Source organism: Corvus hawaiiensis, chromosome 4, assembly GCF_020740725.1.
Source record: "Corvus hawaiiensis isolate bCorHaw1 chromosome 4, bCorHaw1.pri.cur, whole genome shotgun sequence".
Classification (NCBI taxonomy): domain Eukaryota; kingdom Metazoa; phylum Chordata; class Aves; order Passeriformes; family Corvidae; genus Corvus; species Corvus hawaiiensis.
The window spans coordinates 70382552-70409797 of NC_063216.1; the positions used below are offsets into that span (position 1 = coordinate 70382552).

The 27246-nt window shown below is 38.0% G+C and overlaps 1 protein-coding gene across 11 annotated transcripts in view; it reads right to left on the reverse strand.

Annotated features, from left to right (window-relative positions):
* Positions 1–25593, reverse strand: part of CACNA2D1 (calcium voltage-gated channel auxiliary subunit alpha2delta 1) — a 365044-nt gene extending 339451 nt beyond the window's left edge. For 3 of the 11 annotated variants that reach the window (XM_048302695.1, XM_048302700.1, XM_048302699.1), the window contains exon 1: positions 24900–25588. In XM_048302695.1, coding sequence (XP_048158652.1) covers positions 24900–24994 — 95 coding nt within the window. In that variant the 5' untranslated portion in view covers positions 24995–25588. Of the gene's footprint in view, positions 1–24899 lie in introns of all 11 variants that reach the window. The other 8 variants (XM_048302698.1, XM_048302696.1, XM_048302701.1 and 5 more) reach the window with 5 other exon arrangements.
* Positions 25594–27246: the final 1653 nt, after the last annotated feature.

Sequence of the window (27246 nt, forward strand, 5' to 3'; positions counted from 1 at the left end):
TAATCTCTACTGATTTTAAAGTCTTACTGATTACTAAAATCTGTGTGATAAATGTACCTTTTGGGATAAGTTTATAAATTCAGAAAAAGAAAATGCATATTAAACAAATAAAAACCTGAGTTGCATTTATAGTTCAGTCAGTCAATAAATATTATTTTTATAGTATTTACCATGGTAGAAAATTCATATAAAAAACCTTATTGAATTCTGTACCACAAAAAATCTGAATGCTTCTGTATAATGGTTAAGTCTTCAATTAGTCTATTGAACTGCTCAGACTGAGGTAGGATTTCAGCCTGAAAAAGCTCCTGGCACATTTTTTGTATCGGATTTTATTTCCAGAAGAAATCTTTTTATATGTAAATTAATTTACATATACTAGATCCAGGCTCAAACTGCAAGCATATTAGATGAGTTGCTTCCTTAATAGTTTGCCACTAACCTCATTATATTTACAGTATTTTGTTAAACAATGGCCTCATTCTCTTGACTGGACTCCACAGCCACCTATCAGTCTTGATCCACGAGGAACTGTCACGAATTTAGCAGCAACAGCACAGTCGAAGAAGAATTGCCAGTACCACTGCATGCCCGAGGAAGATGACAAGCTGAGAGTGAATAAATCCAGAACTAGGTACCAGAACACTAGTTTTATGATCAACTGCCTTCCAGTGTAAATGGAACAGAGTGATTCTTCTCTCTTTTATTTATCTGTGGAGAAAAGGTGCTTAATCTTTCCAGTTGCTGAAAGACAAGGAGAGGTTTCAAAGAAAAAGTGGCAGTTTGTATGGGAATCTCTATGTTTGGTAACACCCAAATCACACTGCAAGTAATTTTCCCCACTGCTAAGGAAAGCTTGTGTCATATAAATATATTTTGTGTTGTAGCTTTTTAATGTTGGTTGTAACAGAATTGAAGACAAATATTTCTATATATATACAGGCAGTACTCTATGAAACATTTAAATAGTGCTTACTACTTTAAAATCTTTGTGCATTACAATCTGAAATTAATTTAGCATCCCTGTATTTTTACACTTTGAAATTCAGAAGAGAGACTCAAGGAAACCAAGTTCCAGTCTAAGGCTACAGAGGAAGCACTTGGATCTCGGCAGATTCAGGCAGCTGTCATTACCCCTACCTTGCAGAGACAGAACAAATATGTCCTTACAGCACAAAAGGAGCACATGACTTTTTTTGTCACAATGCTCCATGTCAGAACTGGGCGAAAGCAGTTGCTGTGAGATTCAACTTTGTACGTCACATGCCAGTTCAGGAACGAACCGCATCTGCCAGCTTCCTTTACTGGCTAAGTTGCATAACAAATGCACCAAGGACACAGCCAAGGTTCATCCCCTCTCACGCCTGCACTGGTTTATACTCCTTGTGCAGGAGAAAGGAGCAGTGTTGAGAGGAACAGCGCAGCACAAGTACTGTAGAAACAGTCACAGTCTGGCTGGCTGGAGTTAGCTCACATCTCCAAGAAGTGACAAAGCACATTAAAAAGAAGAGAAAAGAAAGAGAGAGACAGCTAGTGACACCTTCCAGCAAGTATTTTGGAATGCCTCCAGCCATCCTTCAGAGGTGGCCACGTGCACATCAGACACTGCAGTTGACTCTCACAGCTGCCCTGGGATTGCTCTCCAGCAACATCAACAACACTTGCACTGTGTCCAGAACTGACACTCTGCTCTTGAAAGATTTAAGAATTACAGTGGGACTGGAGGCCACTAAAATTAATACTTTTGTCCATGCTAGAAAGCATGGATGGAAACAGCTGAGGAAGCCCAGCCCATGCTGCTGTTCTCAGTATGCACTTCAGTCCTTCTAGTCGTCAGACTGACACTTTGACAGGCAGTAAATGTCTCCTGATGAAAAACGTTAAAAACGTGGTGACTGTTTATGAGGTGCTGTTTTGGCATGTCACCCTAAGCCACACTGTATCAACAGCTTCAGAAGAGATCCTCTTCTTGCTGGAACCAGGAATAGAAAAATCTTTGACACCTCTTTAAAAAATTGAATGTGCAACACCAAAAGCTAACACATAAAGTGCAGTGAACACAAAGCTGTGCTGTCTTGCCGCCCTTCTTCAGCTGTCCTTTGAGAGCTACAGAGTTCTGGAGTGCCAGGGCTGCAGTTCCAGGCAGTCCTTACATGGCCTGTAAGCCTGGGAGAAATACATTTACTGTCTGTTGCCTGCTGTAACATCATGATGTATGGACAAACAAAACAAAGGACATGCATAAGAAGCATTTGTGCTGCTGTGTGATTAGTCAGTTTTAAGAATCTGACTTGTTAATGTGAAAAAATCATATAAATAGTTGAATTACAGAAGTTATATTTTTATCATTAGGTTCTTAGCAATTTCAGAAATCTAGATTAAATTTGTTAATAAAGCAACCCAAGATTAGTTTGAGCACAATTGATTCATAAGGTCTTACAAATCTCTCCTCATGAACACTAATTGCAAACTTGGGATGCTTAAGCTGTTGCACTGCCAGGTGGCAACTCTCCTAGGAAGCGTCCCTTTAATCCTCCCCATCCTATCCCTACAGTTACAAGGCATGTAAAAAACAGTATGTGTTTAGACGACCCACAGGTGAGAGTGTCTGTAAGTGCCTCACTAAGCACTCTGCAGAGCCACAACTCTGGCATATGTACTTGTCTCTTAAGAGGATCATGCTACTTGAGGATTTGCCACTCAGGTGCTTCAGCCACCAAGGGATTAATTCTTGAACTGGAAAAGGGGTGGTTGTGGTCAGAGAAGTTTGCAAATAAGGCAGTAAGTATAAAGGCTATCAATGGTTTAAGGTGTGTGTCTGGTAAGGACAAAAAGTACTGTGTGGATCTCGATTTCCTCTCCCTGATGGAAGCAGGGCCCAGACAGTTTATACTCATATATTTCAGTTGTTCTGCATTTGTGTCTATAACTGATGTGTTTACAGCTGTGCTGATGTTGACACTTCAGTTTAACATCATACACTGCCTTGAGTAGTTTCCCTAGGACAGAGGCACACAGGTGTCAATTACAACTGATGCCTGCATTTCTAGTTAAGTCTTTCCCTGAAAAAGGCTTATCTGGACAGTTTTTGAAAGGTTTGCTTGAAAAGTTCTTCCTGTAATGTTTTGCTGGGGAGAGTATAGCTCACACTGCATTCGAGATCTCCTGGCCTTTATGAATGTAGACTCACAGGAGAAAGCTATGAACCTATACCAGACTTGTTCTGCCTTTTGCAACCTATGCCTTCCATACCACCAACACACTGGTACAGCTGTTGGATCAGCACTGGCTCTCCAGCACCTGAGAGCAGGGTGGCAAAGCTGTAGCCAGCCACTCTTTGCCACAGTCAGGGACTCTGACCAAAGTCCCTGATTGGGTAGAACCTACCCTCTGGCCATCTTCTGGTGAAAAATGCTGTGCACTGTACATCACATTCATAGGATTGAGCCAAATGTTCTAAATAAATTTGCAGTTAAATACTCAAGGCTCTGGATCTATAAATTACTTTTAAAAAGAACACATAATTACATTATATGAACACAGTTGTTTGCTGCTTTCTCTTAATAGAGATTATAATTTCAATTTGTAAGACCTGTTTTCTTGAAGTAACAACTCTTTCATTTTTTTAGGAGAGGTATCTGAGTTTTAGCCTGGAATGGAAAAAGTTTTGTGTATGAACAATAGCTTTACAAAAAAGAACAAAGGGAAGTGCCAGAAGAGACCTAGGGTGGGTTTTTTCATCAAAGAGTAGTATTCCTAACAGCTAAACTAGTCTCAATCTTCAACACAAAGAAAAACATTTAGAAACATGAGTTTTAAAAAATTCTTTTTTTCCTGAAGGAAAGGAAAATGGGAGGCATATGTCTGACCTATAGGTTCTGAGAGCCTGTAAATCCTAAACCAGAAATTACAGAAAAAATGATACTATGTAATTGCCACAGCGTAGGTTTGCACTCAGACAGGAGGATCACAGTTCGTCCTTGCTTCTTAAAACCGCCATCCTGCCCATCTGTTTTCTGAACCTTTTACTTTGGCAGTGCTGAATTTGGCCTCTTCCATGGAACTCTTGCCATGAAGAGTTCTATTTTATGGGATACAAACCCAAAATACTGCTGCACTAGAAATATGGTGCTTCACAAGAGGATGATTTTGTTCACCACTACTTTTAAAACCAGTGACTAGAATTCAGCAATGAGGACGTATATTACTTTCATGCTAACAATTAAAATACTTGATGTTCCCCCAGTTGGAAGGTGTGAAATTGCTTAAATGTAAATTCTAGTAATACAAGTACTATTAAATGAGAGTAGAGCAAACCTTTTAAAAACTATCTAGCCTTTTAAAAAGCAAACACTTTGTTTGCTTAAGGAACTGCCATGCAGCTTGGGAGGATAATTCATATGTATCACGTAAGATACAAGATCTCCATTATTTATTCAGCTAGCTGTTAGTCACAGGTCTGTTTTGAAAGCAGTGAAGGGCTCCTTCTCTCTGTGGGAAAATCATAACTGACTGTGCTTTTGTCAAGATTTATACTTCCAATCTCTAACTCTGCTGTCTGAAAAAGCCTGAGGCTTGTGCATAATACCCCCAACTGCTCTGGCCAGGTTCTAATGACCAGCATAGAAAAGTGGAGAAAACCTTCCTTGTACACAAAATGTGGATATACAAAAGTGAGTGTCACTTCAGAAACTAACTCAGCTTAACAGATTATCCACTCTGTTTCTAGAGTTCCTCCTCCCTTTATTTGGACAAACATACATTTGTGCCACTATCAGTACTGCAAACCATCTCTACCTAATGCTACAGAACGCCAGTGATTCTTTTCGTTCCATGTATTTGCACTTCAAGCACAATTACCAAGCGTGTAACATGACCAGTTGGTCTATTTTTATTAACAATCTTAGTCATTCTGCTCACAAAGTACCCTTACATCCTCTTTGTAACCCTCTTAGATCCTTAATCCAGTTATAGGCACTGTTTCTTATCCCCAACTTCAACCCAATAAATAGATAAAAGGATAGAAATATCAAAAGAAAGAAAGAAGTATCGAAAGAAAGAAAGAAAGAAAGAAAGAAAGAAATATAGATAAAATGTTTTTCTTATTAGAAAGATAGTTTCCTAACTCTCACAAATTAAATGTTTTTGGTTTTTTTCCTTATCTTTTACTAGGAACTGTTTTCCTGAACAAACACTATTTTTTTCTTTTTATGATATATGACACAAAATGGAAATATTTTCATATAATTCTGATATGGACTTGATTTAATGTTCTTGGGGGGTTAATGAAAAACCATTCAATTCAATTTTTTGTTCTATTTAGAAAATGTATCTAGAATATGAAAACACAAAGGTGAAAGTAGAGTATGTGGATTCTGCCCTGGATAAAGGGCAAAGAAGAACAATGTAGACATACAGCCATAACACCACTCCTGTATGTTGTGACAATGCTCATGAGAGGAGACTACCACCTTTTCTGTCAAGTAAACACCAGGCTGGTAAGATAAAATTCAGCAGAAAAGTTCGTCTCACTGTTTTCAGTAAATTATGTGCCAAAGGCAGAAAAAATCTAGCCAGGTCTCTAGGAAGCTAAAAAGAACATTGCCCTACAGTGAAAAATGAATTTGGAAGCCTGAGGAGAGAATATACTTCTAGGTATTAGACGCACAAGGATTTTTAAAGAAGCAGTTCTGCCTTCCAACCTGGTGGCTCATACCACAGCAAAGATATTTTTGCCTACACATGTAACTGCTGGTTACAGCTAGAACTGTAACAGCTCTGGAAGCTGCATTATCAGCTTATGGAAGATCTGGTTTGCTCCTTTGAGAAGTCACAGTCAGATTACATGAGTTCACAGTGAAGAATAATCAGTTTTTCTTGAATGCAAATACTCAAGCTCATAAACAAAACTACGAGTCTTCAGTGGGTTCAAATTCTGATCTGTGAAATGTAAAAGAGCTTCCACTCAGAAGGCACATTAGATGCAGGCTGGATTTTCAGGTATAAAGCTTGAGACTATTTGTATTAAGACAGTTAGACTTATCCCAGAATCTCTTGTGCCAAATCTGCAAAAGCATCCTTTTATTAGAAACATCTTCTATCTTAAATAATTTTTCCTTTTCTCAGGGCCAATCTTGCTATTTCACCTAGCAGCCCTCTTACTTCTTTCTGGGGTTTGAATCACGCTCCACCAACCACCAAAGCAGATGTCCCAGACATGGCAGAAGCTTCCAATAAATTATACCGATTTATAGAACGGTAAAAAAAAAAAAAAAATAGAGAAACAGGTTGTTTCTCATGGCTGGGTATAGGGAGCACTGGCTGCCAAAAATAAAACCTTACATAAGCATAACAAACACATGCTATATTTTGCTACAGAATTTTTCACAACCAGATAGACCACATGTAACCACTACAACGACCACAAAAAAAGTACTACTGCCTTTCTGAGCTACATAAAGGCACTGACTTCTCTTGTGTCCATGTTTAACACAATGTTTAATACACTAGAATATTAGAATTGTGTTTGAATAATAGAAGTGTATCACAGTCATAAAACATAAAAAATCAAAGCACATCAGTGTCAAAAAGGGTCTCCATCACATGCAACTCACTTGTCACAATTAGATACTGAATTTTAGTATCTCCTCTTCTGTGTAGGCTGTGAAAAATTTCTATGAATATTAATGAAAACTGGTCACAAGGAAGAGAAAGACTTTGAGATGCCTGCCTACAAACTAACAAAAAATGTTTAAGTTGTCTTTAAAGCAGTGTTTCAGATCTTTTTTCCCCCAAATATTCTAATTAGAACTTTTTGCAGTGGTAATCTATTAAACATGGTCAATTAATTTTTAAGAATCAGTACTTTTGTGGTGACCTTAACTGCAGAATAAAGAAATGAACATGAAAAAAAATATTACTCTGTGTTAAAAATAATTTTATTGAGCACTATAAGTATGCAGTACCAGGACACCTCCATTTCTCACCACATGCCAGATTTCTGTGTATAGCAAAGTAAATCCCAGTTAAACAGTATATTTGCATTAACGTTTCTTCTTATAAGGAAAAACTCATAGGAAAGTGTGCAACTACTTATGTCTGAAAGTGTGCTCATCTAAAAACTGGAGACTGTACTTACACCTGGTCTCACTGTTTTCCCCAATGAGATACTGCATCATTAACTAAACTACTAAAACAAGGGAGTTCTTTAAAAACCATTTTTTCTCCTTTCCATTGCAAAAGCCATTCTTGACAACCATAATTTCTGAAACATGCCTATTAATAGTATTCTTCATGCTGTAGGATAACCTGGTCTGTTAACAATTTTGAAGAAAGCTTGAAGTGGAATAAATTGATAAAAGTTTAAAAGAGACACCCTTCTGGAGCTTAGCTGGTTAAGAGAAATACTAAATCAGTGCTTGCTGATTGCTGAAGCCAACTGACGGGTGGCTTCTATATTTAGGATCCTCCTTACACCTGTCAAGAGACAGAGAGATACAGCCAGCGAAAAAGAAAGTGTGTGCACCAGAGCAAGCAATCCAGAGGCCCATCTCTTGCAGCAAGCAGCTAAAAATATAAGCAACAAAGAGCAATAAAGAAAACACAGTAAAATATTATTATTTATATTACGCTGCTGCTCTGTGACGTGCTGTCAGCAAGCACTCTGAACATGGTACAGACCTCATTAGTTATCAGCAGCTCCAGCTTCTACAGGAAGGCACAGTAATACTCCAAGCTGGATGCAATCCAACTGTGTCAAACCTGGGCTCCTCAGGTGGATCCCTTTCCTGATGCTCCTTAGCCAAAAGCCTGAGGCCTCTGCAGCCACATTTGCACTCCAAAGCGAACTCCAGCGAGTAGCCATCCCTGCAATGTCACTGGAAATGGGCTTTCCAGCTTTGACTGGCATCTGTCTGAATCCAGGTCGCTCTTCCTCTGCTAATCTGACAGCACTTCTTTCTAAATTGATGAATCACAGGTACATACGTGAACATAACAGAAGAAAAATCATGTAGGTTTCCTTAAATACTAACCAATTAATGAAACAATCCTATTGCAAAGACTTCAAATCCCTTTCTTGGTTTTAACAGAGAAACAGTACTGAATTTCAAATGGAAGGGCATCCTTCTAGCTGTAGCAGGAACTTGCTTTCAACAGGTGGATGCTACCTTCCTCCCACCTGAGATGCACCACTTCTTTCAAATTTCTGATCTCCCAGTAAACAGAAATATTTGGGTTTATACAGATTAGGGATAAAGAAATAGCACTGCTGGGAAGTAGAGAAAATCATGCTATTTTTACACATATATCCCTTTCTAAAACCTACATAAATCCTAAACAAAGAAACCAAATGTCACTCCACCTTCCCTGACTCATAACAATCCAGGTAGCCTGTTACACAATATCTGATTCAGCCTGCATTTTTTTTTGGGGGAAAAGGAAACCAAATGGCCTTTAAGTATTCCCTAGTGTTCAACAAACTGTATCTATTGCTGGCCAAGCTTAATTTATGCTTCAGTAACTATTATTTTCTCAGAAAACAAACTGAAAAGCCTTTTTTTCCCCCATCAATAGTAGATGAAATCCATATTTATTTGTTAAAAATTAATGAGTATGAGTGAGAGAAAATGCTTGGTCCTCATGAAAGATGTTAAATACTTATAAATGTGGATGTTTCAGTTTCGACACACAGCATAGGCAGCAACTGCAAAATACCTCTGAATCTTTTTCAAAAGTAACCCTAATTATTTGCCCATCAGCTAGTTTTAACCACTAGTCAGTAGTTACACTTATCTGCTGAGTGTACATAACTAATGTTTACATAGATATTAACTTTAATTACACAGAGGCAAGAGGCAAATGAATATAAAAAGACATGGAAGATAATGAACTTACATTCAGCTCAATAAAGAGCTAAAGGCTCGCAGAGGAAATCTGTGTGTGATCCACACAGACATACAGTAGTTCTGTGTACCTTACTGTCACAGGAATAATTTCAAACTGTACAGGGTAAAATTATGGTTTTTCTGGCGTCAACATGAGTTTTGCCATCTTCATCCATGCATTTCTCCCATAGTTTAAAAGACAGAGGATTAAATGATTCAGTACTTGGCGGAAGTCAGATTCAGAGCAAGGGGTTTTGCCTGGCATGGTGCAGAGTGGCAATGATGTGTGGCACAGACCAATTAGCAGAGGCAGAGATAACCATGCCATATACCTAAGGTCACACAGTCACTAGCTGCTTATAAAGGACTTTATAAATTTAGGTTTAAAGTACAGTCTTTATTTTTGAAAAGCTTTCCTTTGTGCTTTCTTTGGATGTCGTGTAGATTAACATTCAACCTTTTGTAATTCTGTAGTTAAGAATATCCTACTAGCTATCCCACACTTCATAATGGGAAAGTATAATACTGCTGTATAGTCTCAATAACATTGCCAGCACAGAGAAATACAGCAAAACATGTATCAACAATTACATGTCACATGCTACTCCCACCCAAACCAATGGATCTCAATGTAGTCATACATACAACTCGAGCCTGAATAGCTGTAAACAATTCACTGAAGCTGAGATACAGAAATTTAAGTCTCTTCCACTGATCATAGTCTGAAGACAAAACAGGTCCATACTAGATGTACTGTAAAAAATAATGTATCTCCTTTAATAAATTAGCTGTGCCCAGTCCTACAAATATTATTTTCCTACCTGTCGCACAGCTTCACTGTTCAGAAATATTCACATGCAAAGACAACTGCAGGATAAGAATGCTAAGAGAGAGATTTATTAAGTTTTATGAAGTCCTAAATGGTGACAACATCCATTTACAAAGCACTAAGAGCACTGTAGTAAATATTGGGCAAACTACCACTCTGTCCTTCCTGTCACTAATGGTGTCATCTATGACAGATATTATACCATTCTCCTGGGTACTAAGCCATGTCTCTCCTATATTGATAACTACAATGAACACATAGGAGAAAAAAATATAGAAAGATGTGACTGTCTGCATCATCTTAGAGGTGCACACACATTAGTATACATAACGTTACCCCTGCCATTACTTATTCCCCTACAGGTATTATTAGGGAAAACCCTTAGGAGACATAAAATATATTGCTTTATCATTACTAAGGATGCTGTTTCCCTGACAAACCTTCTGTCTAAGGATCTCTGCCTCCTTCTGATAAGTTTCCGTCACAAAGAATCTGTAGTGATACGGGAACTGTTCCTTGTTTGGAGATTTCAAGCATTGTGTTCATAAGAACAGAGATACACTTCCATGATGCATGCAGTGCTGCTGTTTGAGATGTGTACACAGGAAAACTCAGACCTATGTCAGACCTAGCCTGACATACTTCGTTCACATAGGTCAGACTGAATTGTACACAACAGATTCAGCCATATTAGAAAACAGATCCAGAAATGCATCACAGATATAAAAAATGATGCAACAGATTATATTCTATTTCTATGAATTTTTGAAATTCTTTTACCACCACTCAGAAAACAGGGATTACAGACCATTTCCATGGAGATTTAGCATTATTTTTTTCCGCTGCATGAGAACAGAAAAGGTCAAACTTAATATCATTAAAAGGTATTACCTAAGACAGAAGTGAAAGCTAGTCAACATCACCATGCTTCTCTGGAGTAGATTGGCAAAAAAGATAACATCTAGAAGCCTTTAAAACAATTCACAGATATTCTACTAAAAGAAGAATTCAGAAATACTGTAAAAACAGATAGAATCATAGAACAGTTTGGGTCATAAGGAACTTTTAAAGGTCATCTAGTCCAATTCCCTGCAATGGGCAGGGACATCTTTAACTAGATCAGGTTGCACAGAGCCCTGTCCAAACTGACCTGAAATGTTTCCAGGGAATATGTTTTATCAGAGTAATTTAGTAGCAATTTCTTTAGATCAAGTAGCTAATTCAGTACTTGATCAAAAAAAAAGAAAGCCTATAGTAGAATATTTTATTTCATCTCATATTATGACACCATTCCATACTTGTACTGTGGTAATGTGGTTATATGTTTTAATGGTTTAACCCGGTTCGTACCTTTTAAGTGAACTAAAAAATGGCAAGGTTTTTGGCTTTTTTTTCCTTTTTAAAAATATAACAGTTGAAAATAAAAAAGTTGGGAAATGGAAAAAGTACTGTCCAGCTCCAAAGTAATACAGAAGAGAGCTTTTGCTCTTTCAGATTTCTCTTCAGCACAAATTTAGAAGCTTAACATTTCAAAAGCACCATGACAGCTTTTAGAGAATGGACCCACGAGATACTTAGTTGTAATATCAAGGCATTTTGTATATTTAATCTGAATTTTCTTTACCTTAATTTGCAGGCTAAAGTGAAGTAGCTGATAGCCTGAATATGCCTTCATCTTTACCATAATTTTAATGGCAATAAGAATTCAGCTTTATTCTGCTTTGATATGTAATAGCAAAAATCAGCACTTACACAGTATATTACAAAAAATTGTCCAAGCAATTTGCCATGCCCTTTTGAAGAATTCACTGATGAAGGAGAAAACTGGGAAAGAATAAAAAAAAAAAAAAACAACAGACCGCAAAACTCCTGTATTATTGTAAATAAATGGTTTGGAAGCTTCAATCCAGTCTCAACTTACAACTTTGAAACCATGTAAATTCAAATCAAGTCTAGTTTTGAGATGTATAGAATTGAGCTTTTCTAAAAAGAAAAGGTAAGTAGCAATGATAAACATTACATTTGTATGGAGGCAGACAAGTAGTGATGAATTATTTGAGCTGATAGAAAAATCAGGTGGCCATTAGACTGCTGGCTTTAAAGCTCCTCAGATTTTTTTTTTTACTGTATCATTTCAATATCATTTCAGACTCTCAGAGAACTACCCAAACATTATAAAATAATGACACTTCGCTGTAAATAGCCCTTATTTTTGCATTGATTTTGTTTAGATAGACATTGAGTGCTAAAAGATTGTGTAATTGCTGCGCTCTGAAAACAGACAGCATTATCAGCCAAGAAAACCTTCATTAGTTCATTATCCAATTTTCCCAGGTGAAAGAAATGTTGCATGGAGAGTGTGTGTCTGTGTCAAATCACATAGTAACAAACCACAAACTGAATCGATCTAAATTACTGTTGAATTAAAGCTCTATTTCACAGCAACAAACAAAACTGTGTACCTCATGCAGCCTAGATTTGCCTACCAAATATTTGTTTAAGAACTTTGGAGTAAAACACATCTAAAATACTGCAAGTTTTGTGGGGTTTTTTGTTGGGTTTTTCTCTTTGGATTTTGGTTTTTTAAAGTAAAAAATTATTTAATTTATTACTTTGCAGACATTGTAGGAAACTTTCATTATAAGAAATGAAGAACTTCTTTATTTTATGCAGTCTTTGAGTGATATTGCATATGATCCTGGTGTGCAGGTTACCTTTTTGGCCATTAAGAAAGCCTTGAGAAATTTTGATCCAAATACACATCCCTAAGTATCAGTGTAGGGAATTTGGATCTGGTACACCAGAAATCTAAAATGTAAAGTATTGAAATCTCTTAAATTTGGTTATGGTTGCTTACAAATCACCACACAATTAAATGTGGAGATAGACACACAAGAAGCTTGATTTTTTTCAACCATGTGGGTAACTAGAACAGTCAGTACTTCTCTGGTATATTGCTGATATTTCCTGTTAATTTGTTAATTTTCAGGAAAAATCCCAGCTAGAAAATAATTCCTGCCCACAGAGAGACTGTAGTACTAATTATTGAAGTCGCACAGCATAAAAAACATGGCATCAACCAGTGATCAGTCTTTCTGCAGTGAAACGAGATCCTAGCGATAAAAAAATCCAAACATCTCAAAACACGTCTTTGAATAGGATATCTTTATCATAGCTTTTGGGTTCAGAGAATAGCTTTGGCTAATAAATTACTTTTAATCCCCAAAGGCAGATGCTTTTACACACTCTCCATGTAATGGCAACTAATACTAGTTTTACATTGCTAGAGACAAAGTATCTCATTTTCATCCTTGCCAGTATTATCTACAAAATACACCACTCCTAGAGTGGGGTTGCATTTTGAGTAACATTCTCAATGAAAGGTGTTTCCAGCAGAAAAAAATTTTGGTTTTGTAACTGAAGACAGGATCACAATGAAGATATTATAAGGAAAACAATTTAAGGCGTAAGGCAGTTTCTTATCTTGCTATTCCTAGTTTTCAAGGGTTTAAGCTTTAAAATAGCATAACTTACTTTTTACTTTTTTGAAAAGTTTTTCTAAAAGATTTTTTAAAACATTGATCATCACTTTATTCTAGAAACACATTATTCCCACAGAGAGTAATGGGACAATTGTTGAGTAGAATACTATTCACCAAAAAGAAATAGACCCCCAGTTAATGAGATGTGTGGAACAAAAGTTTTGATCATCAATGTTTAACTTCTATTTGCAATGTGGAAAGCATCACTAATGAATACATAAAGTGTTTGTAGAAGCATGGATACCTACAAGAACAACTGAGCATGACTACTAGTCTAGTTTGTGCAAGACTACCTCACAGGCCATAAAAGTACTTTTTTTCTATCAATAAATGGAGTTATGAAAGGAAAAAATGCTATCAACAAAGTACCTGCAAGCAAATTATTGTTCCATACATCCACTGCAAAATTCTGTATGGTCATTTGTTAACTGAAACTCTCACCATCCATGCAAGGAAGTGATGGGTGTTTTCAATCCTAATTTTGCAGACTGGGAGAGTGTATCTGTACAAGGAACATATATATATAAGATGAGTAAAGACACTGGCTTTTGCTTCTATTAGCAAAGCAGCTATCATATCAGAATTTTACCTTATGTCCCCATAAAGCATCAATATAATCTCTCAGAGTAAATCCAGCTTCACTGAAAACAAATATAAAGTTTGTCTGTAAATTTCTTGCTGATTACCAGAAAAATCAAGACTTCATACCCAAAAGATTAATGAATTACTTGGTTGTGCATAATGAGGGGTTAAATTAAATTACTTCTATAATTTCTACCCTTCCAAATTAAGGTCTAGAACTAATTGCTTAAGAAGAAAAAAACTAAAAGCAAAAATAAAACTACAAAAACGTACATTCGTGAAAGCCACTTAGAGTTAGCCGCCACACTACTAGATATTGCTGTACCTTGAAAAGGAAAGTGTTTCTTCCTTACAATTCCACAATTTTAGGTAATAAAATCGTGTTTGTTCCTAATCTGGGGGAACATTTTTCAGTGCCTTCCAGCACATTAAAAACTTCTTTCTTACATGGACAGTTGCTCAGTGGGGCACAGACAATGAAGTGGTGTCAGAGCTTATAATTTAAAAGGAAGACAAATGACCACATCTGATATCACACATGGTTTCCTTGAGATATCTCACAATTCCCCTCTTCAAAGCCTAATATAATCATGTATTACATTTTATTTTATGTAATTTTCACAATCAGGCCTTGACAGTGATGACTCATTCTGTTGCAATGAAACCTGTATGTGTTTAATCAGAAATTATTTTATGTGGATTCATCTTTGCACTCAGGATTTAAATGATACAGGACTGATATTCATTATGCTGAAATTACACTGGTGCAAAGAAGGATGAAATTGGGCACCCGACCATTTCCAAAGACATTTAGAGTGTATCCTAGACATACTCTTAGTCATGCACAAATCCCTCATGTATTTCTAATCAGTCAAAAGAGACCACATTCTGCCTTCAATTACCACAAACCTTTTCCCCGTGTGTATATTATGCCGAAATCTCCTTAAGACATGTTCCTGCACATATTAGTGATTCTCTCCCAGCTTATATATCTACCACATAATCTAAAATATGTTCACAGCAGATAAAAAATTTAATCAAGAAGATGCTAAGGAAAAAAGTGCCTTGACAAATAACAACAACAACAAAAAAGAATAATAAAGGGGCTACACTTCTATTGCTAGTGTCTGTAGCAAACAAAAATAATTGCTATGAAAACTATGTTAATCTTGCTTGAAATCTGAAGAGTCTTGGTGATTGTCAGGTAATTAGCGATTGCTGGTGATCGTCATAGGCATGCTACTAGTCTGTAAACAGAAAAAAATATGTACTTTTCTTACCATCTTTCTTATAGAAACAGGACACCTTGCATTATTAAACACATTGATTCAAGCAGGATGACAATTTGGGTGTCATTCCCATTTTAGAAATGGAATAAAACCAGCAGTAACCTGTGCTGCAAAAGAAGCAACAGATCATGTTAATGAACTCGTGTCATGAGCCCTTGGCTAGTTTTCTATCTAACCATTGTCTCTTTTTCAAGTACAAAATATTCAAAGTACAAATTTCAGAAGGTCCCCAGATCCACAGCTCCCAGTGCTTTCCACAGTGGAAAAGGAATTGGCACGACTGGCAAAGGAGTGCAACGAGTGTGTGGCGTAGGCATGAGTCACATACTGGCTTCTCTTCATGATACTGTCTGCAGATTTTTGCTGACTCCTGTTAGTTTCTAAAAATGCTGTTAAACTTATGTTTTGCAATCTGTGTACATCCAAGAAGTACAGATTGTGGGGATTAATTTCTTCCAGATCCCCAGATCACAAGTTACCAAAAGAAGCAGATATAATGGTACCTTTTCTAAAAAGATTCTATTAAGAAACCACTTTGAGAACCAGGTAAACCAGAGGTATCATCCATCTAGGAAAGATTTGGTCATGCAAGTTTCTGAGGCAAAGTGGGAATATAGCAAACACACATCTTAATAAATTAGGTTTAACAGCTTAACAACACTTTTCAACTACAGAAGGCTTTAGAGGCATTAGCTAACAAATTAATCTTGACAATAAACCCTTGCCTGACTAAATGGTAAGACACTGAAGTTTCCTACTTTAATGAGAGAAATTAATATAGAAAACTAGGTAAAAAACTTGAGAAATAAGGCAAGGTAGTTAAAGCAAGGCAGATAACAATAAAGAGAGGCATTTAATGATAAAAAGCTCAGCAATGGTACACACAATTCTGGATGTACATCATAGAAAACAAAATAAGAATATTTGTGATTAAATAAAAGTAAATTACAGAGTCTACTGCCTCTCTATTTTTTTGGGGTTTTTTTTCTTTTTTTTTTCTTTTTTTTTTTCCTTTTTCTTTTTTCTTTTTTTTTTTTCCAAAACTGGTGCCACTGAATTAATTTCTGAGAAAAGGCTCAGATCAAGAAATACTGAAATACTTCCTGCATTATGAAACACACACAGAGCTAATCAACGTAATGCAGGATACTTTCCACAGATGATGATGGTGCAAGAAGGTTCATTGCTCACTACACTTAGTTTCTGTCTCTACATGAATTATTCTTCACTTTGACCTGTCTTCAAAAAAAATCTAAAGTACTTTTTACACCCATACACAAAAATAATAAAATTACAAGTGAGGCTAACAGAAAAAATGGATGTTCAATAATATCTGCAGAAATTATTCTACTTACCAATGAATAGTATATTATTATGTATTATATTTTATTCTACTTAAATAAATTGCAAGAAAACTGCCATACACTGCAAAAAAAAGGAACTTCTGCATTAACATCTGCATGAGAAGCCACAACATTTCTGGAATAAACTCATAAAACATAGTTTTAAGGGCAGAGCATTCCCCAAATAAAGAGCATTGACTCCCAGTATAGGGTTGCATTTAGGATCCACAAGACTTCTAACAAATAGACTACCCCAATCCACACTGGGGGAAAATGATTACTGTGGGGCTTCATTTACCCATTTACAAAATAAACCATTTTTATCACCTCTAGTCCACATCAGAACATTATTAACTAAAATTTGCCTTTTAGTGGACTGTTGTACTTAACCCTCCACACTTTGACTGGTCTCATGGGACATTGGATCTATGTGTGCAGGACTGACCTGTAAGAGTCAAGGGAAGGAATAGTAAGAACCGCAACTTTGTAATTCACACTTCCTGTCATCTCTTTTTCATTACTCCTCTCCTTCCTGCAGTGTTGATAACACAATTCATCCATTCCAGACTTCAATAATCTTCGACAGAACAGCTCCTGTGACTCAGTTCCCTCCTATAGAAAAGGTCTGAATTTCTGATCAAGAGTCAACATATACCTAGTGTGGCAAATTTCTGCTCATTTCAAGAATGAACAAAACTTCCCTTTTACTTCTTTAAGACCACCTTAGTGTATAAAGAAAAACACAACATGGTATTAGTAATGACAATTGAGAAAAGTGGCATGACTTGATTTACATTTTAGAACTGGCACCACCCTTAGCCACAGAACTTTTGTAATTTTATTTTTATGCCTACCTGAAAGAATATTTATTCCACGCTATCACAATATAATAAAAATCCCAGTAAAGATAAGGGCAGGAGAGATATCACTGGGGAACATTTTAAGCTTCTAGACCAGTCTGGTGGGAACCTCAACAGGGACAATAGGAGCACTTCAGTTCAAATACTGTTTGGATGAATCAAGTCTAGCTTTTCTCTTTTAAATAAAAATTAACAAAATTTATCACCTGATTCCTACAAAAACTAGACTGTGGACTCAGCAACTCCTTTGTGTTCTTATTTACTTCTCAAATCATGTCAAAAGTGAATAAGATTTTATTATAATGAATAAATTTGAGAGACTTTGCTCACAGATTTGAACTGAAGCATTTTATGCTGAAAAAAGGACCACTAATCCAATGTTACACTACATCCATGTCACATCTAATAAAGGCTGTGCAAAAATGATTCTTAGTTCATATGGTCCATAAGACATTTTTTTTTTTTTTTTAATCTTATTTCTGCATTTCTGGCTGAATATTCATGGTCCTGGAGAAACAAAGGAAAATTCAAAAAAGAAAAATTTTTAAATCACTATGTAGAATATCTGTTACAAAATCAGACTATAGTTACCCTATCCAACCCTAAAATGAGAGGGATTGAGAATGTAATTTAAGGAGGGTGAAAATCAAATAAATCACTTTTTGTAATAGTCAGCAATATTACAACTTCACATTCACTTTCCATGGTTATTTCAGGCCTGCCTCAGATTTAAAAAAAAGACTGATTTTGAATTACTGTAATTATCTGCAAAAGCTTGCTGATTTGTTGATGCAAAATAATGTCAATCATTTTCATAAACTTGTTAGAAACTTTGTAAATAAATAGGAAAAACTATACAAGGAACAGAAATTCACTCTTTGTCATCAGTTTGCTGTTGGCATGCAGAGAAAGGTCTTGTAAGGAGGAACATAAGCAAAAACCATGGTCCTATCCCTACCATCATTAGTGTAACATTCACAAACAGTGAGCCATATTCTTGTCACAGGGTGGCTGTGAAAGAGAGAGTCTATCTTACGTTTCACCCTGAAAACTTACTAAGTCTGGAAGGAAGGATGAAAGGAGGGAACATGTGAAACACTGAGTTTGCTTAGAAGCAGAGTAGGTCAAAAAATAGTTTGGAAAGCAGTGGAGAAGGAAAAGAAAAATCCCTCTTCAGCTGAATAGCTGCAGGCACATGCCATTAATTTTAGTTATTAAAAAGTGCTGAAGTGTATTTTGAAAATCTTCACTCTTGCACAGATTCTTCTGAGAGTATCAATGGAACTTTATTCATTCCAGGGTATAAGCAGCAGAGTCTGGCCCTAAATTGAGAATATACAATCCATGAACATTACTGAAGTAGAAGTGCAGTTGACAGTAATTTCACTATCAGTGTTATATATTTCCAACTTAAAGGTGAGCCACTCCTGCAGCACTGCTGCGTGCATTCCACAGTACCGTGTAACATAAAAGTCATATTCTGCAAACAATATTGAATCCAGTTCTCTTTTACTATTGGAAATCAGGAGGGCAAGAAGAATCATAACTCCCCCTAACAGCAATGACCAATTTGCTACAGTAGGCAATGGCACAACTGATGCAAAATTTGGCTCTTGGTCTGAACCTACAGAACAGAGCATTGCCCTATGCATATTTGAGGAAAGTTGAGTGGGATCAGGCTCTTTAATAGATCCAGTAAGACAGATAAATCAGAGCTGTAATTTCAAATGCAAATCATTTAAGTATACATTGATACCTGTCCTGCAGCTGCTGTAGGGGGAATGAAAAAGCTGATGCAGGAATGGGCTAAGAGTGATCTAAGACAGAACACACATGCACTGCCCAGGGCTGGGGACACAAATGCAATTATTGTTTTGTACTTCTTATTTTCTGTGCATTTTCAAGGTGCTAGCTATGTTTTTCTTTACCAGAACACTGAGGACACTGAGATGTCATTCTTTATATCAAGAAGTCTGATTCGGCATTTTTAAAAGACAAAAATTAATTATAGCATCTGGCTTTACCAAATTGTAGCTATGGTCCAGTAATTTTATTCCAGTGTTGTTTTCTGGTAAATCTTTTCTTCTATTCAAGGAAATTTGTTAACAAGGCACTAGAAAACAACATTTTCTGCCATCAAAAATATAACCTTTTGTCACAAAGGTGTTTATAAGCACTCTAAACACAACATGCAGCTTAAGCATAGGGAATCAAAAGCCCGGGTACTGCTGCAAAGAAGTACAAAACAGTCTGGGGCTCAATTCTACTTCAGCTATGGTCAGCAACAGAGAGAATGAGTCATTCTTCTCTACTAAAATGCTTCTAAACTGCAATCCCTATCGTACAGATGTTTAAGTCAAACATTGGTCTAGAAGATACTACCTTGGATACGGGATTCTCGAAGAAGGCAAGAAAGGATCAAGGCACAAACATGTCAGTTACCAGTGGGCAGCTAGAGTCTGGGTTGTTCCTTTGTTACAAAACATTAAAGCAGAAAGAATTTGACCATGCTTCCATCAATTTCAAATACTCTGCTAGATAAATATTTTTAAGATCTCTACAACAGGCCTTCAATTTAACAATGAATACATTTCAGGCTAATGTGCTGCCAAGCTCCAGCTCTCTTTCTAGCAGCTGAATTCTTGGATAAAGTCATTTTGCAGGGTATGAGCAATGCAGTTCTGAAAATAGCATCACTGCAAAATGAAAGATGGCAAGAACCACTATAATGCTGATTTATTTCAATGAAATTTCATCTTTTATGATTAGTATCTATTTTGATGATTTCAGCTGAATTTTCATACTCAATAAAATGTAAATCTGTAGAATTTGTAAATTCTGAGGCTTCAGCATAAATACCCAGGAGGGAAACAAATAAAAAAATTGTCCATTCATAATTTATATCATAAAATATGTAAAACAGAAAAATGTTTTGTAAATTCAAATAACTTGCATTTATCATCACCACATGTACAGGGACATTAAAAAAAATAATAATAACAACCCCCCCCACCACACAATCAAAAAAATCCCACCAAAACACCCAAATAAACACCACCAATCAACAAGCTGTTTCACACTTATTCTAAGTATGTTTCCACTAGAAGAATGGAATGAAGCAACACTCTTTAAAATATCAGTGGTTTAAGCATCTTGCATAATGCTCAGCATTTAGACATGTGCTGCTGAGAAAACACTAAGAGGTGATATTGCACTTCCCTGATTCTAAGTAGATTACATTTTTTGGCTCTCTTTCAAATTCACTGATATGAAGGTACACTTTAGTACTTTATTTTTTTCCTAATAGAGAATATTTTTAAATAGGTTGAGAAAAGAAAAAATTCAAATGAGAAAGAGTCTGATATTTTATAATCCATTAATATAGTAGTCTTTTCTAATTAACATCAGCAGTTAAACTGACATACTTCTATCACAGACTTTAAGCTATAAATGGGATTTTACGCATATGAGAGGTGTCAAAATCCCTAAGTCTGACAGTAGAAACAGCTGAAAACATCATAAATGTCATCTGTCTACCTTTGGTCACTGGTGCCATACAGAAAGTGATGCTGAGTACCAAGCCCAGCCACATTCTCAGCAGGACCTACACTTGTTAGGTCCATGTGCAGAAGCCAAAAATATGAATGTCCCAGTTGTAAAAGCCCTAATTCATATGACTCATATAGACTTCCCTGAGTTGTCCTAATGACACCAAAACAGTAAAGATGATTCATGCAAGTAAAAAATGGGAATACACAACTTCTTTTCTAAAAATGTCCTGTCTGCATACATATAGATATACGTTTCTATGTATACTATTTTTATCTTTTTTATATTTTTATCCACCGATGTTTTACACCAATTTATCTAAGTGGCAGATCTGTCTTGAATATAATATATAATGTAATACATACATACAGAAGAAGTGACTGAGGAGGAAAAAATGTTATAAGATAAAGGAAAGACAGAAAAGGAGTGGCAGAGGAAACTTGGCGGGGGGGGAATAAAAAGAACAGACATTAAGATATATCCACAATTATGTACTAATTACAGAAACAGTCCCATTGATTTTGAAAGGCTTCATCTGTAGGTTTAAAAAAATTAAAATATGTTTCGTTTGTTTGTTTGTTTGTTTCTTTTTTAATCAGTACAAACAGGTTTATTATCAGAAAGGAGAAGTTGTATCTTTATGTAGTACATTACTACGAGCAACAATATCAACACATGCTGTGCCAAAAAGATACTTAGGAATTACAAGGTATACTTAAAGTCAAGTCTGTCTTCATGCGATATAGAGAAACAGAAATAAATGGAGTTTTCTGCTACCATTATCAGGAAACATACAAACCTTGTATATTTAATAGAATTTTTTTTCTGAAGTCTGTACAGATGTGAATATATATGGCTATAAAGAAAGAAGTGCTTTGCATACTGTGATAGCAGTAGTGTGGTTATAGTGCCAGGAGTACTGTATACAATATCCTCATCTAAGTGCAAAATATCTGCTGTGTTGCATGTGTAATTGAAGGACTTGGATTTGCTGTGTTAAAAGTAAGAACATGGTATCTTGCACCAACAGACAGATCCCTAATACATGACACAATTAATATATTTAAATGGAATGCAATATGCATCAATCAGCAGCTAAGCCTGATAGCTCAGGTCAAGACACAATTACTACTATACCTAAATTGTTTATTAAAGGAAAGTCATCACTATTTGCAGTGAAATATTTCAACACTGGAAGCAAGGAATGCAATATCACCTGATCAGATTTTCAATGAAAAATTAATGCTACCATTTCATGAAACACAAACCTTCACCTGAAATTCTCTATATTTTGCTGTGTAAATATATCAGGGTTTTTTTTTCCTTATCAGAGAATTAAAATTAAAATTAAAAAAAAAAATACTGAGATTCTATCAAACAGGCATTGCATAAACGTTCAGCATTTCTTGCTAAGAATACTACATGCTTGTATATTATTGTACTGGTCATAGGGACTTCTGAATGTTTTAGTAAAAGTACATGTAAAATATTTATTAATGCAGAAGAAACAGATGACTGCAAGAAAAATGATTGCACAAAAATGAGTTGTTGAAGAAATCATATACTCTATAGCCCTGAATATGCACATTTTTCACACAACAGCTGGGAAATCCTGCTTCCTCAGACCAACTTTTTAACTAAGAGAAAAAAGAGGTTGAAAATAATGGGGAGAAAACAGGTAGCTAAGTACATAATATCAGCAAACCTCCAGTTCTTCAATTATTCATATCCTTTCTTTCCTTTATTCTCCTCTCCCGTGGTTTTTTTATTCCTATTTTTAATATTCTTAATATATAATATCTTTTACATTAAGAGCATTTGCGTCACTTCTCTTTGTTCTTCCCCATTTGTAATTTTTAGTAGGAAATGAAACACTGCTGTCAAGTCTTAAAAAAAGAATAGAAAAAATGTTCCCCTGCACCTGTTACATCATTACTTTTTGCTAAGCAGCTCTCCATGCATCAACCTGTTGTGTGCTGCCTTCTAAACAAACTAAGCCTTGCTTGCACTTTGGTTCCATTTCAAAGGGGAAACGGTACTATGAAGGATGGACAGTCGCTATAGATTGTTTCTATGATATTTCAATGGAATAACAATGAGAAAAAAAGAGAGCCAACCGCAAGTAGATTGTGTAGGACATGGAAATGTTGATGACTAACATAATACTCTGAATTACTTTATATAGGTATAGTTAAAGTTATGTTTCACTGTCTTCAATCTAATATAATGACTGTCAATAAAGGTAAATTCTGAAGGGAATTAGCAAAAATAGATAGGGAGACAAAACCAGTTTTAAAAGAATACCACATATTCTTATGTCAAAAAGCAATCTGGACTTCTATTTGAAATTCTACATATTCTTTTTAGATAGTATTCTTTTAATTTCACTGGGTTCCATTCTTCTTTCTCTTTTAAACTCAGAAAAATCCATATAAAAGATAAATTGTAATTAGTTGTGTATGATAACCTAACAGGTCAGTGAGAAACCGTAAATACCAGAGCTCAAAAAACCGTAAATACAGGAGCTCAAACACAAGAAAACAATGAATTAAAAAGCCCTGGGTTTGTATTTTGCTACACTTGCTTCTACATGGCGCATCTTTATAAACTGTAACACAAGAATATTTTAAAAGGTAATTTCCCCTACAATGAAAGGCTGTATTTTTTCAACTTATTATATATATCAGGATATTAAGTGGTTATTCTACACTTATCTTTGTATTCCTTTCATTTAACAGTGCGAGCATCCCTTTAAGTCTTTCATAATGGAACCGATACTCAGAACTGAATCCAATTATAACAACAAACCAGCAGTACTAATTGGTGAAAATGCATTGCTCGTAGTTACTGTAACGCGTCCTTCTGCCCAGGATGAACGACACCAATAAATTCTACCCGGTGTTAAACAATAAGGAAAGACTACCATTAGCACTGTTTTTCTTATGTAAAATGTATTAAAGTGAGTCATCCACTTAAAAGTTACCTACTGGTAGCTTTAACCCAGATTCAGGGACTAAGGTAAGTGCTTGAAAAAGCCAACCAAACAAAAAGAATATAAAAATAATGAGGTGAGAGAGAAGAAAAGGAAGAAAGCACGATCACATAGTGCTTTGTCGTGTTGTTTTTTTTTTTTTTTTTTTCTCCTATCTGTAGGCGAATCTTCAATATGATGCATTGGCTTCCTTTTGCCTTTCTTTTATTGCATCATTATTATTTGATCTTTGCACTGCTCTGGGCAACACTTTCGTGCTAATAATTCTGCAGTGCTTTAAAGATTTCTATCTCAGGGCCAGGCAAGGCACCGAGCTGCGGTGCACCGCGAGCATCCTTCAGCTCTTGAGAAGGTATTTCTGAGAAGTAACGATCCGCAAGGCCAAGGCTGAAGAAAACAGTTCCTCAGCTGTGTGGCTTTAAGCGTGGCAGAGCCCCTCCGGTGGGACCCACGCGTGCGCACCCGCGGACCCACAGCAGCCCCGAGCCCCCGCGGGTGCGCTGGAGCCCGGCCAGGCAGGAGGGAGCCGGAGCTCGGGCTCGGAACTCCCAGCCATGCCCGCCTGCCCGCTTCCCACGCCGGCCGCGGAAAGGCAACGAAATCCGCCTTCTGCGTGGATTTTTACTAAAATTGCGAAAGTTTTCAGGGTTTTTTGTAAACAGTGTTGAAACTCCATCCAGGCTGGAATAACCTCTGTTGGGAGGAAGGGGCGGACTCTGTGTAACTCGAAACTTTCTTCTCGGCAAGGATGACCTGACGGGGTCTATTTGGGAGCCGCTCCGGAGCGGGATTCCCAGGCGGAGCCTTTACCTCAAAAGTCCCGCCGGCGGCCTTCACCGGCGGGACCTTCTGCTACCCTGACTCTTTTCTAAGCAAAAGCTGCCGAAAACCTACAATTTTCCCCGATCGCCACTTTCCGCCCGGTCTAACTTGATTTCCCTTTGTATTGTCGCTGTCCCTGGAGCCGAGGAGCGCCCCCGCCCCGGCCGTGCCCCCGCCCCGGACCCCCAGATCCTGCCGGGACTTACGTGGTGGCCGAGGGGAAGGGTCCCTCCGAGGAGTGGTTCATCACCAGGGACTGGAAAAGTGTCAGGCTAAAGACCAGCAGCCAGCCAGCAGCCATCTTCCTTATCGAAGATCGATCCCCCTTCCCCAAGTCGGCGAGACGGCAATAATAATAAATTCAATTATCGTGTGTGTGGCGGTGCGGGGGGGCCGTGGTTCTTTAAAGCCTCCTCCGGTCCCCTCACCCGCCCCCTCGCAGGAGGCGCAGCCCAGAGATGCGCGGAGAAGCGGGAGCGCGGCCGAGGGTGGGGAGGAGGAGGAGGAGAAACGATGGAGATCTGTGGGTGGAGTGGGGGAAGAGGCGAAACAGAGAAAAGAGAGAGAGCGAGAGATACTCCACTCTCTGCTACTCCAGCAGCAGCTCCAGCTTCATCTGATCCGCCGCCATCAGCGCTACTTTTGTAACAGATCCTACTCTGCGTGTGTGTGCGCGCGTCCTTCCCTGATTTATTCCACTGATTGCAGAGCAGAAAGAGGAGGAGAGAGGCAGGCGGGGTGGCGGCTCCTGAAAGAAGAGGAGGGAAGCAGGGGAGAGAGTTGGAGACGCGCAGATCGCTGCCGGCTCCTGCCTTGCCTGCCGGCAGCGGGGAAAGTCGGGGCGCGGAGCGGGGGCGGGCGCCGGGCCCTGCGGCGGCCGCGCTCCATACAAGGCGCCCAGGAACTCCCGGCCGGGCCGCCCCGGGGCCGCGCTGCCGCCGCCCCGCCCCGCCCCGCGCCGCTCCGCGCAGCCCGCACGCTATTTTTAAAACAGCTTCGTGCCTTATTTTAATTCCAGCCCCCTCCTCCCCTCTCGGCGGCGGCAGCAGCAGCAGCCGCACACAGCCCGTGTGCCACCAGTCTGGGCTGCGATTTAAATAGAAATCTTATGGATGTGTCTATAAATGCCGCTCTCCCCGCGGCCGGCTGGAGCAGCGCCGCTCAGCACCGCGGAGCCAGCCCGGCCCCCGCGCCGTCGCCCCCGCCCTTTGCAGCGTCCCGGGCCCGCAGGGTCCCTGAGCGCCTCTGGGAAGCGGCCCCGGGGGCACGGCCGGGAGTCTTCGGGCTTCATCCCCGCCCCGCCGCATCGCTAACCCAGATACTCATTTCAGATCCCTCTGGAAATTCAGAGGACGCATTCCCTCTCCCCTCCTTTCGTTTACCTATGTTCATGCACACCAGTCTCTGTGGCAACTATACGTTCTCAGTAAAAATGCAGAAAGTAATCCAGGGAAATATTTCTTAGCTTATTTGCTAAAGCATTTAAAAGTTCAGTGACAAATTTGATTTTCTTTTCTATCTGTGGGTTGGTTTTATTTGTTTGTTTTTATTTTTTTTTTCTTTTTACGTGTTTATATATTTATATTTGAATATATTTATTTGGTTCAACAGGTGAAAATGAAAGAGCAGACCCAGTATTCATGCTGTCGTCACGTTCTTTTGTATTTAAGGATACCATAATCTTGAATGTATTAACTCACAACAATTTCTATAAAGCAGGAAAGTGCTCATCTCTATTTTAAAGGTGGCAAAGGGATCAAAACTGAGATGCACAAATGAAGAATTGAGCGTTCACATTGCCTAGGCTCAAAGCCAGCACGATATTTCAGTTGCAATCTGTAAAGAGTGCAGTCACTCATCTACATTGTTTCTGGATTGGAGCTGGCACTTGGGAGATGGTGGGAAGAACTCCCAGTTGTCTTCACCTATCCACCTACCTATAGGTACGTAGGATTCAGGGTTTGGATGCAAGTCTGAAATAGCATTTTCTAAAATGATTCTGCAGCCTTTAGACTCAAAACATCTGAAAAGTATCTACAGCCCAGCTTCTGTAGGTCTCCATAGGCCTTACAGTTTTGCCACATGAAGGGGCAGTGCTGCTCACCTGAGTACCTCTGCTTCCACACAGGGATGTCAGGGTAACAGCAGAGTCATGGCCCTGTGACACAAAAGTCCTGCTTCCCATGGGATGTATCGTGAGGAGATCTGGGGTAGAAAGATGTTGGGGAGTGGCATTAAAGGTTTGGAGAAATGCACAGAAGAAAGGGGGTGGAAATGTGAACTAGTACAGGTTGCACAAGACCATGACAAATTTACTTCTTAGAGTGTAACTTAAGGCATCTCCTCATTCTTGGGCTCTCACACTGAGAGTACCATTATCAGCATCAAGTTAACATTAATTCAGTTATGAACATGAATATTGGACAAAAATACTGATTCTGCTCCTTGATAGGACTCTGAAGTTTGGCTCAAGTTCATGCCTAAATTCTGCTGAGTTACCAGGAACCAGATGTTCTTCAGTTAGTTGTGCCCCAAAACACCTACAGTTTTGCA